A 19,593-nucleotide genomic window follows, 5' to 3' on the forward strand; every position below is an offset into this window, starting at 1 on the left:
AAAAATTAGTTTGAACGAAGCGAACCTAATATTCATGTTCTTCAAATCCCTTTCTTGAATCACGACACGTAGCTTAAATTATTAAGAAACTATATTTGTATTTTTTTTTTTTTAAATATTATTTAAGCATTTTTGTAGCTAATGTCTTAGATGTATGTGGTTAATTTATATTAAAATGGCCTTAAAGGCTTTCAGTGGGCACTTTAACCTTATTTTTCAAACCAAACAAAAAAGGCCCACCAGCTGTCTCCCATTTTTTTTCAGCCCATTTGCATCCTTGGGATATTTATATGGCAAACATCACATATGAAACACACAAAAGCTTTGAAAAGATACTTAAGCTGTCAGCAAACATACAAACATTCAATCATCTCCATTGTTGTTTATAGACATTTTCCAGACACATCCATGAAAACATAAAAAAAAAACATTCACCCGTGCTTAACGTATAGTGATGCTCTTATTCTCTTGGGGGTGGGCGGGGGTGTTTTTTGCCACCTGTTTTTCACTTTGCTATCTAATTCAGTGCATTTGATTTCCCTTCACCCATTCATAAGATACACTAGTGTTACAGACAGTATATGTGCTATTGGTACAGACTTCGGTACCAAGTTGGTACTGAAATCTTAAAAATGTGATGATACCAGCATTCCCCCATAACATTTTGAGCGCTGTTGAGCGGATTCTTAAACACCTCTGATTGGCCATTGTGTTCACACACTCAACAGATATGTCTGTGATTGGTTACATTGATCAATGCTTCAAAAACATGTTGTAAATAGAAATCTTTGATTCTATTCACAGAGTGCTTACACAGGAGCATTTGAAAGCAGGCATCTATTAGCGGATCCCTAATATATCCGCTGATATGGATCTGCTGAGAGAGGCCTGCTTTCAAATGCTCCCGTAAGTATCTGTGTAGGCGCACAGTGAATCAACTTAACTCCCATAATCAACTTGATTAATTCACTTTAATCTTTAGAACGATGCATTGTAGAGCAGTTTGTTTCTGCATATGGTGAAATAGCATCTCTGCAAATGCAATCATCGTACGCGCTCCATCCAGTGGCTCCTATAGCAGTGTTTCCCAACCCTGTTCCTGGAGGCACACCAGCAATGAACATTTTGGATGTCTCTTTTATTTCACTCAAATATTTTAGGTCTTTGAGTCTCTACTAATGAGCTGATGAGCTGAATCAGGTGTGTTTGATTAGGAATGTGTAGTGTTGGTGTGCTTCCAGGAACAAGGTTGGGAAACACAAACCAAATTAGAGTCTGCATCCTTCGAAGGTCACAGACTTCAAAGGCCATGCCTTTAAAGACTGTGAAGGTGGGACCAAACGGACTAGCCTACGGAGGATTGTTCTTGTCGCCTAGCAACTATGACAGCTGCCGTTGATGAGTGGCAGTAATGTTTGTACTTGGCTTTTTTGAAAGTTATATTAAACTGTCTGAAAACAAAACAGGGTTCACAACCTGTCTAAATATGCTCACCTTGGTCCATATATGTACATAATAAACTATATAAAATCGCATCTTAATGAGATGTCAACATTTGAACTGCTTTAAAGTTTTTTTTACATTGCTATCGTTAGATATTTATGTAAGCTTGTTTCCTCTGAATAAAAAATAGAAAAGTTAATTGCGACTTTTTATATCTCGCAATTCTGAGTTTATATCTCACAATTCTGAGAAAAGTCCGAATTCTGAGATAAAAAGTCGCAATTCCCTTTTTTAATTTTTTATTCAGTGGCAGAAACAAGCTTTAATAGATATTTGAGTAAGCTGAAACCCAATACTTAGGAAATTTAAAACAGTAATCCAGCAATTTCTCTCAAAAAATCCTGTCGTCACTGTCGCACAATGAATTCTGGGGTAATCTAGGCCACAAACGATCCATCTGTTGTATCCTTCATTGCCCGGAAAACGAAGGACCCATTTCGAGGCCGCATTTGAAGGAGCCTTCGAATTGGGACAGCCTTCGTCACGCCGCTGTGACGAAATCAGCCTTCGAATGCAGCCTCTGAAGGATGCAGCCTCTAAAGTCAAAGAGCAAAGTTTGCGGCCCCCTTAGAGCAACCTCCTGCTGACTTCAGTTCCATCCCTTTTCCAACGCACCTTTAAAGCAATCCTTAGCATTTTGATTAGCTGTTTGGCTACCCCTGTTCTAAGCTGTGTTCCAATTTAGAGGCTGCATCCTTTGAAAGCCGATTGTGTCACTGCCCCAGTGTATTTTTTGTATTTATATAATTTAATATAGTTAACCAGTATTACACAGCGCCGTTTTTCTCCAAATATCAGCAATTACAAATGTGATATTGATTTTATACAGTGTAGAGTTTAATGAACAGATAAAGAACTTAATATCAAGTGACTTACATTTTAGACACCAAATCGCCTGTTTCACTCTATTTCGCCAACGAAAATAGTTCCAAACAAAGTCCACAGAATTGTTTTGCGTCTCTGAGCAACACTTCCTGAATGAATCAGCTGTTTGAATGAATCGGTTGAATCTCAATGACTCGCTTATTAGCAGGGACTTGCTGCCACCTACTGGTGGGTTTAATTCCAGGTTTAAAGTGTCTTTTCATTTTTAAAATAATTTCAAATAACAGTATTTAACGTTTTATATTTTCAACATTTCAAAATATTATTTATGCATCTGTAACTGCTCTTGACTGATTAATAAAGTTTAATCTATAGTTATATAGTTCTATTATTTATCTATAGTTATATAGATATTACTATTTCTGTACCTGAAAATAACTTGTTTAAAACTAAATGAAAAACTTGAAAAGCATTGTTTATTTCATTTATATGTTTGTTCTGTTGTATTCATTTGTGCTATCACTCGTAATTTTATTATTTATTACTATTTTATTACTTGCTGTTTATTTATCTAACGATATTTAAAATTTAAGTGAGTTAATCTAGTAGCTTTTGGTGTCATAACCTTATTTATTAAGGATACATGTATCAAAAACAACGAAAACAGAAACTTGGCTTATTTTATAGGCCCATTTTCTTTTCTGTTACTTTATTAATTTTTTGTTGTGGGGCAAGTGAAAATTTTGGCGGGGCAAGTAGAAAAAAATCCTTAGCGTTGAGCCCTGACATCTGTGCAAGGCCATCTGATCTCTTTCAGAGAGAATTGAAAGGTTTTAGATTTGAGAAAATCACCACTGTGCAATTTAGATGCAGTTCATTCAGCATTCTACAAGTTGTTATCCTCTGATTTTTATGCTCCAATTAACATTTTAAAATAGAATCTCATTAGCATGTTGTTTTGATGATCATTACAATCTATCCCACGAGAGACCTAGTAAGACCAGACTATAGTGAGATTTTTAAAAGCATGTTCTCATGTGCGCCCTCATGCATTAGACTACATGTCAGCAATGGCTCTGTTCTTTCTCCCATAACTGTATTTGCAGATACTCTCACTCATGAATATTTCCCAGAGTAGTGCGGGTCTTGGCACCGTGCTGCCTCTTACTAGTTTCGAGAACGTGCTTTTGTTTCTCTTCAATGTAATCCTCGCCACCGCCATCATTTTCCTCAACGTGTCCGTGTTTCTGTCCATCATGATGAACAGATCCCTGCGCAGCGAGAACCGCTTCATGTACATGCTCAGCACGTGTCTCAGTGACATCTGCTCGGGCGTCTCGTATTATTATGCTGGAGTTCTGGATGTACGCGATTATTTTGAATCCCCGACAAGCACTTTCTATATCGTTCCCACTTTTCTGGGTCTGTCCTATATGGCGATTCTGGCCGCGCAGGCGGACCGTTACCACGCGGTCTCAGCGCCTTTCAAATACTCGCAGCGCATGACCCGAAACAGAACCCTGCTGGTGATTCTGGCCTACTGGCTTTATGCTTTTTTGATTGTGGCAGTTTATAATTTGGTGACTACGGGGGTCGCTTGGAAAGTGATGGGCCTTGTTACTTTTATGTCGAACATTTTCACTGTCATTATCATGATTGTTTTGAACGTCAGGCTGTTTTTCATCGCCAGATTTCAGCTACAGCGCGAACCGCCGAGCGCGGAACGGGACAACAAGCGCGCGTCTATTTACCTCATCGTAATAGTGGCTGTATGTTTTTTGATCGCGTGGTTGCCAATTTTTCTTCATGTTATTGCGTGTAATTTCGCAGGGTTCACGTGCTATACGTCCAGAAATGAGGGTTCAGACCCGCTGCGCATTCTGCCACGGGTAAATACAGTTCTGACTCCCTTATTGTATATCAGGGGCTGTTCTGCACTAAGGAGCACCCTACTAAGTAAAGTCTGGAGAACAAAATGCTGCAAGAGGAAAAGGTAAACTCTCCAAATGTCCTCGTCTCTCATGCACACAGTGGTGAAAACTAGTCTTAATGTAATGAATCACACAATCTCTGATACATTAATTATTTAATCAACTCACATATTAAAGATTGTTTCTCTTTTAATTCAAAAACAAAAATATAATTATGTCCCATCTTTTTTTGTATTATTATTTAAAGTATGTAGCTATTTTATACATTAACTCCAATAGAAGATAGCCTACTAGGCTGAATTTTTTGGTTCCACAATTTTAAGTAGTCTAAATATTAAGTATTATGTTTATAATATTTACAAAGAGGGGCAAAAGAGTCATAACACCTTTGCCTTTCTGGTAGAGGTGGGGCTGGTTGGGCATACAAGCAGGCCTAAGTCACATTAAAAGGACAATGAATATCTGTTGCACTTTCTTTCACTTTTTTTTCTCAGTGTGAACCCTCTGTCAGTATAAGAAGAATGAAGCTGTCATCTTCAAGATGTGATCTTAGCTTAGGCAAGAAAGGAAAAGAGTTTAAAACATCAAGTGCCACCTAAAAATCTCACTTTACATTTGCTTCTGGCTGTTTTCTTGTTTCTGAAATCACAATAAAGTCATATTTTTAATATCACAAGATATCACCAATATCACTGATGCTGGCAGGGGTGTGGGTGCGGTGGAAAATTTAAAATTGTCAATATCTTTATCAGTAGGCTATTCCTTGAGTATTTTTACACCTCCTTCACACGGCTTTAATATGTAATATTCTACATGAGATAGAAATAAAAAAAATTATTTTACATGCATCTTTGCTAGATTTAATTGTCTGAAAATATGAACTCTTACTGCTATTAGAATAATTTATCAATAAATTCCACATGGCCTTGTGGTTCATACATTGTATTATTTTGACTTCAATGTTTCATCTTTAAAGAAAAAAGAAAAAAAACCAAAACACAGTTCAGAGTATTGTGTGTAGATCTTTTTCATTGTGTAGCCTATGTGATTTTTAGTATCAGTGAATGTTTTAATGATCCTACTAAAGGGTCACAGACGTTTTAAGAGCAAAATTGAGCAGTGTTTCAAATCTTTTTTCCTCTAACAAGTGTATAGATGGCACTGAGAATATGTTAACAAACTAAAGTATTAACTTTTATAATTTAGATATTATCAATATCCAAATGGCCAGTTAAATCAGGTATTATTTTCTTGTCATTTAATAAGATGATTTCGTGGAAATATCAGCCATATGTGAAAATTCATAGGGGAAAAAAACTCCTTTATACTACTTCCGCTCTGCAGAGCGCGCGCGGGAGACTGACAGGAACAGCGCGAAATTTCTGAGGCAATGTTTATATCGCGACAATTTGTTTAAACGTTTTATGAAAATAATATATTAGTGATATTAATCGATGATTAAAGATTCAAAATTAGTTTGAAAGAAAAACAAGGAAGAGAGCTGGTAGTAATGTTCACGTTCTTCAAATCCTGAATCACAACACGTAGCTTAAATTAGCGATTAAGAAACTATATTTGAATTTTTTTTTTTTTAATACATTATTTAAGCATTTTTGTTGATAGCCTAATGTCTTTGAGGTATATGGTTAATTTATATTAAAATGGCCGTAAAGGCTTTCAGTGGGCACTTTAACCTTATTTTTCAAACCAAATAAAAAAGGCCCACCAGCTGTTGTAGTACTCCTGGATAGAAGTAAAAGAAAATTAAGAGAAAGTCTGATGTGATGGCTTCTCGTCTCTTAATTTACAACGAATGAATCAATAATGCATATTACAACAGTTTGGCACATTACAGTGGTCAAAACATGTATGACTTATTTATACAGCAATGACTGGATATAAACATGAACAACAAGCATTTTTCATATTCAGAATCTACTAGTGCCTAAATGACACTCAAATGTCTTATTCTTTACAAGATTAAATTTCTAGAATATACAGATAAGCACCAAAACAATTTATATATTATGTATATAATAAACATATCTATATATAACATGACTAGTATTTAACCTTTATCCAAATAACATGACATTTATGTCAAAATAAATACATTTAGAATACGAACAATATTCTCAGTTCATTCTGATGATTACATTGAATATGAAATTCACTCGTCACATATATTGTCAAATGTAACGCATAACACAGACATAACCGCGGATTAAACAACCATGTATGCAAGATGAAGATAATTCATAACGCTAAAACAATATTATATATATATATATATATATATATATATATATTCGAATTATATTTCTATTTTAAACATTCATCATATATGGCGGGCTTTCGCGCTGATCGCGGAGCACATGCATCCGATGGAGTTTGGGTTCCTTGCCGCTGTCGCCTCTGGCTTGCTTAGTTGGGGACACTTGACATTTGACTTGACATTTGATATTCAACAGTGCTTTGATCTGCCTGCATTGACACTATTCTTTAAGAGCTGCTGTGCAGCCAAACAATGTACCAGTTATCAATGTAAAGCTGCTTTGACACAATCTACATTGTAAAAAGCGCTATATAAATAAAGGTGACATGCTAATCATGTGCTCAACCGCTCTGAACTCACGACAACGTTTTCTAAAGTATAAAATAACAGCTTAAAACACATACAACTTGTTTGTATTACATTAAACAGTGTTCATACTTAAACCGAAAGTGTGTTTTGTGCATTTTACTTTGTAGTTACCTGGATAGTAGTAAAAGAAAATTAAGAGAAAGTCTGATGTGATGGCTTCTCGTCTCTTCATTTACAACGAATGAAGCACATCACAGGCGCGCACCAAGAGTATATAAACTGCCATTTTTTCTCAGAATTGCAAGATATCTCAGAATTGTGCTTCTATCTCGCAATTCTGACTTTATATACTGGCAATTCTTAAGTATTTTTTTCCTCGGAATTTGACTTTATAACTTGCAATTCTGACTTTATTTCTCGCAAAAGCGAGTTTATATCCCGCAATTGTGAGTTTATTTCTCGTAATGAATTCTGGGGTAATCTAGGCCTCAAAGGATCCATCTGTTGTATCTTTCGTTCCCTGGGAAATTAAGGACGCATTTTGAGGCCGCATTTGAAGGAGCCTTTGAGTTGGTACAGCCTTCGTTGCCTTGCTGTGATGCAATCGGCCTTCGAATGCAGCCTTTGAAGGATGCAGCCTCTAAAATCAAAGAGCAAGGTTTGCGGCCCCTTTAGAGCAACCTCCTGCTGACTTCAGTTCCATTCCTTTTCCAGTGCACCTTTAAAGTGGTCTAATCCTTAGCACTTTGATTAGCTGGTAGCTGTTGTTTGGCTAGCCTGTTCTAAGCTGCGTCCCAATTCAGAGGCTGCATCCTTCGAAAGCCAATTGCAGTATGACGAAGGCTGTCCCAATTTGAAGGCTCCTTCAAATGTGGCCTCAAAATGCGTCATTTGTGGCCTTCGAAGATGTGGCCTTTGAAGTCAGCTTCCTTCAAAGGATGCAGCCTCTGAATTGGGATGCAGTTCTAGAGTGATTAGTAGCATTTAGGTTCAGATGACTGGCTCAAAACAAAACGGCAGAATTGAGCAAAGACAGTGTAGGCCTATACATTTTACATACTTCTAGGTAAAGCAGTAGCAAATGTAAAACTCTTGCAAGAATTTTTGCTGCTACCAACGTCAGGTTTAGTATTGCTGCTCAACACCAACTAAACACACTGTATGTTGTATATGAATCACATTTTTGACACATCTGTGCAAGGCCATCTGATCTCTTTCAGAGAAAATTGAAAGGTTTTAGATTTGAGAAAATCACCACTGTGCAATTTAGGTGCAGTTCATTCAGCATTCTACAAGAAGTTCTCATCCTCTGATTCTTATGCTCCAATTAACAATTTAAAGTAAAATCTCATTAGCATGTTGTTTTGATGATCATCACAATCTGTCCCTAATGAGACCACCTTCGTTCCTGCGTGCATTTTTAAAAGCATGTTCTCATGTGCGCCCTCATGCATTAGACTACATGTCAGCAATGGCTCTGTTCTTTCTCCTATAACTGTATTTGCAGATACTCTCACTCATGAATATTTCTCAGAGTAGTGCGGGTCTTGGCACCGTGCTGCCTCTTACTAGTTTCGAGAACGTGCTTTTGTTTCTCTTCAATGTAATCCTCGCCACCGCCATCATTTTCCTCAACGTGTCCGTGTTTCTGTCCATCATGATGAACAGATCCCTGCGCAGCGAGAACCGCTTCATGTACATGCTCAGCACGTGTCTCAGTGACATCTGCTCGGGCGTCTCGTATTATTATGCTGGAGTTCTGGATGTACGCGATTATTATGACTCTCCGACACGCACTTTCTATATCGTTCCCACTTTTCTGGGTCTGTCCTATATGGCGATTCTGGCCGCGCAGGCGGACCGTTACCACGCGGTCTCAGCGCCTTTCAAATACTCGCAGCGCATGACCCGAAACAGAACCCTGCTGGTGATTCTGGCCTACTGGATTTATGCTTTTTTGATTGTGGCTGTTAGTAATTTGGTGACTCTGGGTGTCGCTAAGAAAGTGACGAGCTTTGGTACTTTTGTGGCGAACATTTTCACCGTCATTATTATGATTGGTTTGAACGTCAGGCTGTTTTTCATCGCCAAATTCCAGCTAGAACGCGAACCGCCGAGCGCGGAAAGGGACAACAAGAGCGCGTCTATTTACCTCATCATAATAGTGGCTGTATGTTTTTTGATCGCGTGGTTGCCAATTTTTCTTCATGTTATTGCGTGTAATTTCGCGGGGTCCACGTGCTATACGTTCAGAAATGAGGGTTCAGACCCTCTGCGCATTCTGCCACGGGTAAATGCAGTTCTGACTCCCTTATTGTATATCAGGGGCTGTTCTGCACTAAGGAGCACCCTACTAAGTAAAGTCTGGAGAACAAAATGCTGCAAGAGGAAAAGGTAAACTCTCCAAATTTCCATATGTCTCTCATGCACACAGTGGTGAAATACTAATCTAAATGTAATGAATCACACCATCTCTGATACATCAGCTCACATATTAAAAACAGTTTCTTTTTTAATTTAAAACAAAAAATATAATTACGTCCAATCTTTTTTTTGTATTATTATTGAAAGTATGTAGGCCTAGCTATTTTATACATTAACTTCAATAGAAGATAGCCTACTAGGCTGCATTTTCCAGAGGTTCCACCATTTTAAGTAGTCTAAATATTAAGTATTATGTTTATAATATTTACAAAGAGGGTTAAAAGAGTCATAACACCTTTGCCTTTCTGGTAGAGGTGGGGCTGGTTGGGCATACAAGCAGGCCTAAGTCACATTAAAAGGACAATGAATATCTGTTGCACTTTCTTTCACCTTTTTTTCTCAGTGTGAACCCTCTGTCAGTATAAGAAGAATGAAGCTGTCATCTTCAAGATGTGATCTGTCAAGCTTAGGCAAGAAAGAAAAAGAGTTTAAAAGATCAAGTGCCTCCTGAAAATCTCACTTTACATTTGTTTCTGGCTGTTTTCTTGTTTCTGAAATCACAATAAAGTCATATTTTTAATATCACAAGATATCACCAATATCACTGATGCTGGCAGGGGTGTGGATGCGGTATGGAAAACTTAAAATTGTCAATATCGTTATCAATATTCCTTGAGTATTTTTTACGCCCCCTTCACATGGCTTTAATATGCAATGTTATACATGAGATAAATATGAAATAAAAAAGGATTTTACATGCATCTTTGCTATAGATGTAATTGTCTAAACTCTTACAGCAATCAGAATAATTTATCAATAAATTCCACATGGCCTTGTGGTTCATACATTGTATTATTTTGACTTGAATGTTTCAATGTTTAATCCAGTCATCTTTAAAGGAAAAAATTAACCCAAATCACAATTCAGAGATATTGCCTAGGTCTTTTTCTTTGTGTATGTGATTTTTAGTATCAGTGAATGTTTTAATGATCATAAACTCCTACAGAGAAAATGTTAACAAACTAAAGACCAGTATTAACTTGTATAATTTAGATATTATCAATATCCAAATGGCCAGTTAAATTAAGTTTTTTTTTTTTGTCATTTAATAAGATGATTCCGTGTAAATATCAACCATACGTGAAAATTTATTGAAAAAAAAAGAAGAAAAAAAATCTCCTTTTTTACTACTTCCGTTCCGCTCCGCAGAGCGCGCGTTTGACTCGTCTTGAGCAGGATGCGCGCGCACGGGAGACTGACAGGAACAGCGCGAAATTTCTGAGGTAATGTTTATATCACGACAGTTTATTTCAACGTTTTATGAAAATAATATATTAGTGATATTAATCGATGATTAAAGTAAAGGTTAAGTAAAAATTAGTTTGCTAGTATAACCTAATATTCCCGTTCTTCAAATCCCTTTCTTCAATCACGACACGTAACGTTAGCTTAAATTATTAAGAAACTATATTTGGATTTTTAATATTACTTAAGCATTTTTGTAGCTAATGTATTAGAGGTATGTGGTTAATTTATATTAAAATGGCCTTCAAGGCTTTCAGTGGGCACTTTAACCTTATTTTTCAAACCAAACAAAAAAGGCCCACCAGCTGTCTCCCATTTTTTTCAGCCCATTTGCATCCTTGGGATATTTATATGGCAAACATCACATATGAAACACACAAAAGCTTTGAAAAGAAGCTCTTAAACATACAAACATTCAATCATCTCCATTGTTGTTTTAGACATTTTCCAGACACACCAATGAAAACATGAAAAAACATTCACCCGTGCTTAACGTATAGTGGTGCTCTTATTCTCTTGGGGGTGGGCGGGGGGTGTTTTCTGCCACCTGTTTTTCACTTTGCTATCTAATTCAGTGCATTTGATTTCCCTTCACCCATTCATAAGAGATTGGATAACTAATTGGCAGCCTAATTACACCTACACTGGAGTCCTGTGTGGCTATGAAGCTGTTAGGATGATCATTTGATGATTAAACGTGTCAAAACACGCACACAAAGTTGGGATCCTGTCAGAAGCATTTATTATCGCCTGGCTGTTTTGGGACATAAATAAACACCTGGGAAGGTGACTTTTGTTTAACAGATCATTAAGGGACATTAAAGCATCTTTATCATATGGTTAACCAGGCTGAGCAAATGCACAGTGACTGATCATAACATTGCACTGTTTTTAAATTTCAGACAATCTCTTAGGGAAACTATTGGGGACTTCTTTCTGCTACGATTATGATTGTGATGATGATCATGGTAATTGCAGCAGCTGAGCTAATGAATAGTGACCCAGAGCACATAGAGTTTAAGTGGACAAAAACACATGAATTTGAAAGCAGGAACTACTTTTGAGCAGATTGATTGATGAGTTTTATGCCAACACACAAAGCCACTCAGGACTCATGTGTACTTATGTAAACTTAAAATCTATACTAACAAGTGCAACTTGGAAACATTGCACTAATTTTACAGGGGTTGGACAATGAAACTGAAACACTGGCCAATATAGTGTTGGTGTAAAGCACATTTAAAACAACCTTGGTTGACCAAAGTGCTATACAAAGTTAACTATGTCCATCACCAAAAATTAAAAATAGACATTCACAAGACGTTAAATGCACAAGAGAACAAATAGGTTTTCAAAAGACTTTTGAACTCAGACACTGTGGGCGCTGTTTCGATAGATAAAGGCAATTTGTTCAACAACTTTGGGGCCAGCTACTGCAAAGGCTCTGCCCCCCCTGCATCACAGTCTAGATCTGGGTACCCATAGTAGATGACTGGTCTGTGATCTGACTGGATTATACTCAGTAAACAACTCTGAAAGGAGCGGGATTGTTTAGGGCTTTGTAGACAAACAGCAAAATTTTAAATTCAATACGATATTGAATCGGTAGCCAGTGCAATGAATGTAAAATAGGCGTATTGTGGTCCCGTAGTCTTTGTGGTGTATCAAGAGCTATGGTATCCAGGATCCATACCATCACATATAAACCACGTCCAACAAGAGTTACTGTCGAGGCAAGAGGAAGTGTCTGAAAGGGATGTCTGGGTAACCTGGATTGTGTCCAAAAGACATAAAACCACAGCTGGCCAACTCACGGCAGAATTACCTTGCACCTCGACTCTCCTGTTTCCACCAAAACTGTTCATCTGGAGCTCCAGAGTCAATATTCATGGTCGGGCTGCTATAGCTAAACCTTTGGTTTTTTGGTGCCAATGCCAAATGTTGGTTTCATTGGTGCCAACAGTGCAAATCTTGGGCTGTGGACAATGTGAAACATGTATTGTTCTCTGATGAGTCCACCTTCAGTGTAAGGCCGTAACCCCGTCTTGAACATTGGGATTTATTAAAAATCATAAAGAAACAGAGCAGTGAAGGAAATTCTAGGTTGAGAAAATCTAGTTGAGGAAATATTCATTTTGAACTATTTGCAAATAATATTTACATTATTTGCATTAAAATATGCACACATACAGTTTTATTTCTATGCATAATATGTCAAAAACTTTTCGTGTCGTCATGTTAGGAACTACATGAATCATGTAAATAAATATTTTCAATTCAAAATGGCCATATTTGAGAAAAAAAAGTTTGAATGAATGAATGTAACTGTTGGTCATTTAACATTTCTGTCACAAAACATTTGACATATGTTTCGCTATTTATCTTTCCTTTATCTTACACTTCCCGCTGGAATTCACACTCTTCTTCTGTGAACAATAAGCCACGCCTACTTTGATTTGATCGGTCATCTCAATCATTTTGGACATTGAGCGCTGTTGGACTGCTGAGGCAGACCAGACTAACAATGTAACTTGAGAACCTTTTTGTCATCCTAATAAAATACAGAGCGTTGTGTAAGGGAGTGCAGCAGAGCAGTGCAAGAATTTCTGATATTGGGGGGGGGGGACAATTTGGCCATTTCTAATTATTGGAGGGGACTTGTTCCCCTCAATATCTATGGTGGTTACGGCCCTGCTTCAGTGTCTTTCCCACATCCGTGGGAGTTATGGTGTGGGGAAGCTCCAAAGAAGCTGAACACTCGACTGTTGCTGCCCGTGAAGCACGGCGGTGGATCAATGATGGTTTGGGCTGCAATATCGGCATTCCCTATTGTGCTTGATGATACTGCCGAACCATTCTGGAGGACCATGTGCACCTAATGGCTCAAATATTTTACCCTGAAGGTGGTGTCGTGTATATCAGCATGATAATGCACCAATAGACTTGTGACAGAATGAACATCTCCCATGGCCTGCACAGTCACCAGATTTGAATATTTTTGAGCCACTTTGGGGTATTTTGGAGGAGCGAGTCAGAAAAAGTTTTCCTCCACCAGCATCACATAATCACTCTGTTCTGGAAGAGGAATGGCTTAGAAACGCTCTGGACACTGTGAAGGACTTGTATCTGTCATCCCTAAGACGAAATGATGCTGTATTGGCTGCAAAAGACGGCCCTACACCATACTAATAAATTATTGTGGTCTAAAACCAGGTGTTTCAGGTTCATTGTCCAACCCCTGAATGTGCGATTTCAGAAAGCAGTAAATAATCTGAGGCAAATATAGAGTGGTTAACAGGTTTGTGAAAGGTTTTGGAGGAACAGGAATATTTTGGATGTTGAGAAGGGTACAATTTAGTGCCATCTAAAATAAATACTTGTAAGGGAAAAAGATTTGAAACACTGCTCAATTTTGATCTTGAAACATCTGTGACCCTTTTTTTCTACATTTTGAAATAAAAATAAACATTTTAAACAACTAAACGATTATCACTTTTAATTTACACAAGCCAACAGAATAAAAACAGTGGATAAAAAAGACATTGTCTTTGGATACAAACTGGATGCAAATCACTCTTATAGCTTGTACAAACAGATTTCACATACATAATGTTATCTTGGCACTTTATATAATTGATCTGCCTTAGTAGATCTAGTTAGTAAAAGGTAAAATTAAAATGCTTAAGCAATAATACATTTGCCCTGATATGATGCTACTATTTTAAGATAAAACAGACAAGTGAGAGAAAAGGACACAGACATGAAACTGCTCATACAGTTAGCTTTATGTGTTTTAGATTTACAAATGTTTAGTGAATATTTAAAAAATAAAGTCTTTTTAAAAGTCATTTTGCTTGTGGTCTTCAGTTTTCTCCACAGTCTGCGGGTTCACTCTGAGAAGAGATAAAAAGAGCTTTTTCCATAATATGCCAATCATGTGAGTGCAACAGTCTTATGTAGAATGCACAAAAAACAAGATTATGACAGGAAATAAGGTTGAGTGATATTATCTTTCATGTTCATCAAAAATAAATTCAATTTTAAATAAAAAAGAAGACTTTACCAGCCAAATCGACAGATGCCTGCTATACATACAGAACTGCTGTGCTCACATTTGTTAGTCTGGATTTAATGGACCAACAAAAGACCAGCACCACACCTTTTGACCCTGTAATTTCCATTATTTTTCCTCTCTTTTGTCATTACTGGATACAGATTTTATGATTTATCAGATAAATACTCTTCCATGACGTTTCTTATTTCCAGGCCTATAAATCCGATATTTCCATGAGAAAGTGATTGTGCATATGTGTGATATTAGATTTACCCTTTCATCCTGTAGCATGGTGTTCTCCAGACTTTAATTAATATAGTGCTCCTGAGTGCAGTGCAGCCCCTGATATACAATAAGGGTGTGATGATCGCATTGAGACGTGACAAAATGCGCAGAGGGTCTGTGCCGTTATTTTTAAACAGATAACACGGGGTCCCCCTAAAAGTGCACACAGTTGAATGAAGAAACAATGGCAACCACGCGATCAGAAAACACATGGCTACTATTATTATGAGGTAAATGGACGCGCGCTTGTTGTCCCGTTCCGCGCTCGGCGGTTCGCGTTCTAGCTGAAATCTGGCGATGAAAAACAGCTTGAAGTTCAAGCCAATCATGATAATGACGGTGAAAATGTTCGCCACAAAAGTACCAAAGCCCGTCACTTTTTCAGCGACCCCCATAGTCACCACATTATTAACAGCCACCATCAAAAAAGCATAAAGCCAGTAGGCCAGAATCACCAGCAGGGTTCTGTTTCGGGTCATGCGCTGCGAGTATTTGAAAGGCGCTGAGACCGCGTGGTAACGGTCCGCCTGCGCGGCCAGAATCGCCATATAGGACAGACCCAGAAAAGTGGGAACGATATAGAAAGTGCGAGTCGGAGAGTCATAATAATCGCGTACATCCAGAACTCCAACATAATAATACGAGACGCCCGAGCAGATGTCACTGAGACACGTGCTGAGCATGTACATGAAGCGGTTCTCGCTGCGCAGGGATCTGTTCATCATGATGGACAGAAACACGGACACGTTGAGGAAAATGATGGCGGTGGCGTGAATTACGTTGAAGAGAAACAAAAGCACGTTCTCGAAACTAGTAAGAGGCAGCACGGTGCCAAGACCCGCACTACTCTGAGAAATATTCATGAGCAGTGAGTGTCAGTAAATGTTCATGTAAGAAAGCACAACCGTCGCTGATAATGACAGCTTGTGGTAAAAGCGCGGGATTTAACTGATGCCCGCGTGAGGGGCGTTTTTCAAATGAGGAGGAGGACTGTCAGGGATTCACGTGAAAGTTTCTTAGAAACTGTTTTCAGGCCTTTTGAGCGCACATACATAACAACGAGTTTATCAAATATTATAGAGGTCAATGATGTGGTGGTCAGAAAATATAAAAATGCAACTTTTTACATTTTGGAAATGTCTAAATGAAGCTATACTGTGGGGCCAAAACTGTATAGGTGGCATTTTTTTTTTTTCATTTCAAAATAGTGTAATTCATGATTTTAGAGGAAATAATGGATGATATTCGAGTTTTTACTTTTTACCAACACACAAAATGAGTAGAGCTGAACAAATTCAGACATATAGTAAATAAAAAAGTGCAACTTATAAACATTGCACTAATTTTAGGATTTTATGTGAATATTTTTGTATTTTTGAGTTATTTATGATTTCGGAAAGAAGTTAATTTGAGGCAAATGAGGTTAACAGGTTTGTGAAAGTGTTTTGGATGAACAGGAACAAGATGTCATATAGTGTCATCTATAATAAATACTTTTCTGTAAAAAGGGATTTTTTATTATTTTGATGAAGCATCTGTGAACTTTTTTTACATTTTGGATTTCTCAGTTTTATGTTACATACATTGTTTTTCATTTTTAAATAAAAAAACAATTTATAATATATTTTTTTAAATGATTATCATACTTTAATGTATTGAAGCTAATAGAATTAAAACAACAGTGGATAAAAAAGTACATTGCCCTTTTGGATACATTCAGAGAAAAAGCAAATCTCTCCTCACTCTTATAGCTTGTATATACAGCACAATGTCCATCTCGGCACTTTATTATAGGCCTTCAACAAGTTAGGTCATAAGAAAGTGAAATAGCCTAAGCAATAATACATTTGCCCCAATTAAAATCTACCATTTCAGTCAAGACATTGTACAACAGACATGTCAAATGGAAGGGGCCGGGGAAGAGTTGCCTGACTTTAGCTTATTTTAGATTTGTGTGTGTGTGTGTGTGTGTGTGTGTGTGCGTGTTTAAGATTCACAAATATGTAGTGAATATATATTGTTTGCGTTTGCCACATCCTGAAGATCACTGCAACATCTTATCTTCAGTCTTCTTTACAGTCTGTGGGTTCACTCTGAGAAAATATGAGAGAACTTTTTCCATAATATGCCAAACATGTGAGTGCAACAGTTTCATTTAAAGAAAACATGAAAAGGTTTTACTTTGATAATCGAGAAGAGCAAAATAATGGGAGAAAATATGACAATGATAGCTTAATCAAAAAATAAATGAACCTCAATCGTGGGTTTTATTGTAGATCGCAGGTTTGCAGCACCACACCTTTTTACTCTTGCATTTCCATGACTTTTCAAATCACTCGTCATTACTCAATGAGGATTTCATTTATCATTTTATAGAGATTGCACTCAACAATCTAGAGCTGATCATAACTATATGTTCACTATAAAACACTTTTCCTTAAACTTTTTTCCATGACATTTCTAGGCCTAAATCATTGTGGTTTTCAAATTCTCCATGAGAACACTAAAGTGCATGTGTGTTTGATTTACCCTTTCATCCTGCAGCATTGTGTTCTCCAGACTTTACTTAGCAGGGTGCTCCTGAGTGCAGTACAGCCCCTGATATACAATAAGGGTGTGATGATCGCATTGAGACGTGCCAAAATGCGCAAAGGGTCTGTGCCATCATTTTTAAACGGATAGCACGGGGTCCCCCTAAAAGTACACACAATTACATGAAGAAACAATGGCAACCACGCGATCAGAAAACACATGGCCACTATTATGATGAGGTAAATGGACGCGCGCTTGTTGTCCCGTTCCGCGCTCGGCGGTTCGCGCTGTAGCTGAAATCTGGCGATGAAAAACAGCTTGAAGTTCAAACCAATCATGATAATGACGGTGAAAAAGTTCGCCACAAAAGTACCATAGCCCGTTACTATCTTAGCGACCCCCATAGTCACCAAATTATTAACCGCCACAATCAAAAAAGCATAAATCCAGTAGGCCAGAATCACCAGCAGGGTTCTGTTTCGGGTCATGCGCTGCGAGTATTTGAAAGGCGCTGAGACCGCGTGGTAACGGTCCGCCTGCGCGGCCAGAATCGCCATATAGGACAGACCCAGAAAAGTGGGAACGATATAGAAAGTGCGAGTCGGAGAGTCATAATAATCGCGTACATCCAGAACTCCAACATAATAATACGAGACGCCCGAGCAGATGTCACTGAGACACGTGCTGAGCATGTACATGAAGCGGTTCTCGCTGCGCAGGGATCTGTTCATCACGATGGACAGAAACACGGACACGTTGAGGAAAATGATGGCGGTGGCGAGGATTACATTGAAGAGAAACAAAAGCACGTTCTCGAAACTAGTAAGAGGCAGCACGGTGCCAAGACCCGCACTACTCTGAGAAATATTCATGAGCAGTGAGTGTCAGTAAATGTTCATGTAAGAAAGCACAACCGTCGCTGATAATGACAGCTTGTGGTAAAAGCGCGGGATTTAACTGATGCCCGCGTGAGGGGCGTTTTTCAAATGAGGAGGAGGACTGTCAGGGATTCACGTGAAAGTTTCTTAGAAACTGTTTTCAGGCCTTTTGAGCGCACATACATAACAACGAGTTTATCAAATATTATAGAGGTCAATGATGTGGTGGTCAGAAAATATAAAAATGCAACTTTTTACATTTTAGAAATGTCTAAATTAAGCTATACTGTGGGGCCAAAACTGTATAGGTGGCATATTTTTTTCGTTTCAAAATAGTGTAATTCATGATTTTAGAGGAAATAATGGATATTTGAGTTTTTACTTTTTACTAACACACAAAATCAGCGCTTTGGAAATGAGTAGAGCTGAACAAATTCAGACATACATTAAATAAAAAAGTGCAACTTATAAACATTGCACTAATTTTAGGATTTTATGTGAATATTTTTGTATTTGTGAGTTATTTATGATTTCAGAAAGAAGTTAATCTGAGGTAAATGAGGTTAACAGGTTTGTGAAAGTGTTTTGGATGAACAGGAACAAGATGTCATACTGTCATCTATAATAAATACTTTTCTGTAAAAAAAAGGATTTACTTATTACAAACCCGATTCCAAAAAAGTTGGGACACTGTACAAATTGTGAATAAAAAAGGAACGCAATGATGTGGAAGTTTCAAATTTCAATATTTTATTCAGAATACAACATAGATGACATATCAAATGTTTAAACTGAGAAAATGTATCATTTTAAGGGAAAAATAAGTTGATTTTAAATTTCATGGCATCAACACATCTCAAAAAAGTTGGGACAAGGCCATGTTTACCACTGTGTGGCATCCCCTCTTCTTTTTATAACAGTCTGCAAACGTCTGGGGACTGAGGAGACAAGTTGCTCAAGTTTAGGAATAGGAATGTTGTCCCATTCTTGTCTAATACAGTCTTCTAGTTGCTCAACTGTCTTAGGTCTTCTTTGTCGCATCTTCCTCTTTATGATGCGCCAAATGTTTTCTATGGGTGAAAGATCTGGACTGCAGGCTGGCCATTTCAGTACCCGGATCCTTCTTCTACGCAGCCATGATGTTGTAATTGATGCAGTATTTGGTCTGGCATTGTCATGTTGGAAAATGCAAGGTCTTCCCTGAAAAAGACAACGTCTGGATGGGAGCATATGTTGTTCTAGAACTTGGATATACCTTTCAGCATTGATGGT

The 19,593-nt window shown here is 37.7% G+C and overlaps 4 protein-coding genes across 4 annotated transcripts; 2 read left to right on the top strand and 2 right to left on the bottom strand.

Moving 5' to 3' along the window:
• Positions 1 to 3,446: 3,446 nt before the first annotated feature.
• On the top strand, positions 3,447 to 4,325 carry LOC127507708 (melanocortin receptor 4-like). Its single transcript, XM_051885007.1, has one exon. It carries the CDS (start codon positions 3,447 to 3,449, stop codon positions 4,323 to 4,325), a length of 879 nt encoding a protein of 292 aa, XP_051740967.1.
• A 3,996-nt stretch (positions 4,326 to 8,321) lies between these two features.
• On the top strand, positions 8,322 to 9,946 carry LOC127507468 (beta-2 adrenergic receptor-like). The gene is made up of 2 exons (XM_051884596.1): positions 8,322 to 9,237; positions 9,671 to 9,946. The coding sequence occupies exons 1-2, from the start codon at positions 8,363 to 8,365 to the stop codon at positions 9,690 to 9,692; spliced, it is 897 nt and encodes a 298-aa protein (XP_051740556.1). The 5' UTR covers positions 8,322 to 8,362; the 3' UTR covers positions 9,693 to 9,946.
• Positions 9,947 to 14,094: 4,148 nt separating this feature from the next.
• On the bottom strand, positions 14,095 to 15,800 carry LOC127507512 (melanocortin receptor 4-like). Its single transcript, XM_051884681.1, has 2 exons — positions 14,900 to 15,800; positions 14,095 to 14,465 (listed from the first exon to the last, which is right to left on the bottom strand). Exons 1-2 carry the CDS (start codon positions 15,772 to 15,774, stop codon positions 14,411 to 14,413), a joined length of 930 nt encoding a protein of 309 aa, XP_051740641.1. The 5' UTR covers positions 15,775 to 15,800; the 3' UTR covers positions 14,095 to 14,410.
• Positions 15,801 to 17,436: 1,636 nt separating this feature from the next.
• LOC127507709 (melanocortin receptor 4-like) lies at positions 17,437 to 18,315 on the bottom strand. Its single transcript, XM_051885008.1, has one exon. The coding sequence runs from the start codon at positions 18,313 to 18,315 to the stop codon at positions 17,437 to 17,439; it is 879 nt and encodes a 292-aa protein (XP_051740968.1).
• Positions 18,316 to 19,593: the final 1,278 nt, after the last annotated feature.

This window comes from Ctenopharyngodon idella, chromosome 24 (genome assembly GCF_019924925.1).
Source record: "Ctenopharyngodon idella isolate HZGC_01 chromosome 24, HZGC01, whole genome shotgun sequence".
NCBI classification, from domain to species: domain Eukaryota; kingdom Metazoa; phylum Chordata; class Actinopteri; order Cypriniformes; family Xenocyprididae; genus Ctenopharyngodon; species Ctenopharyngodon idella.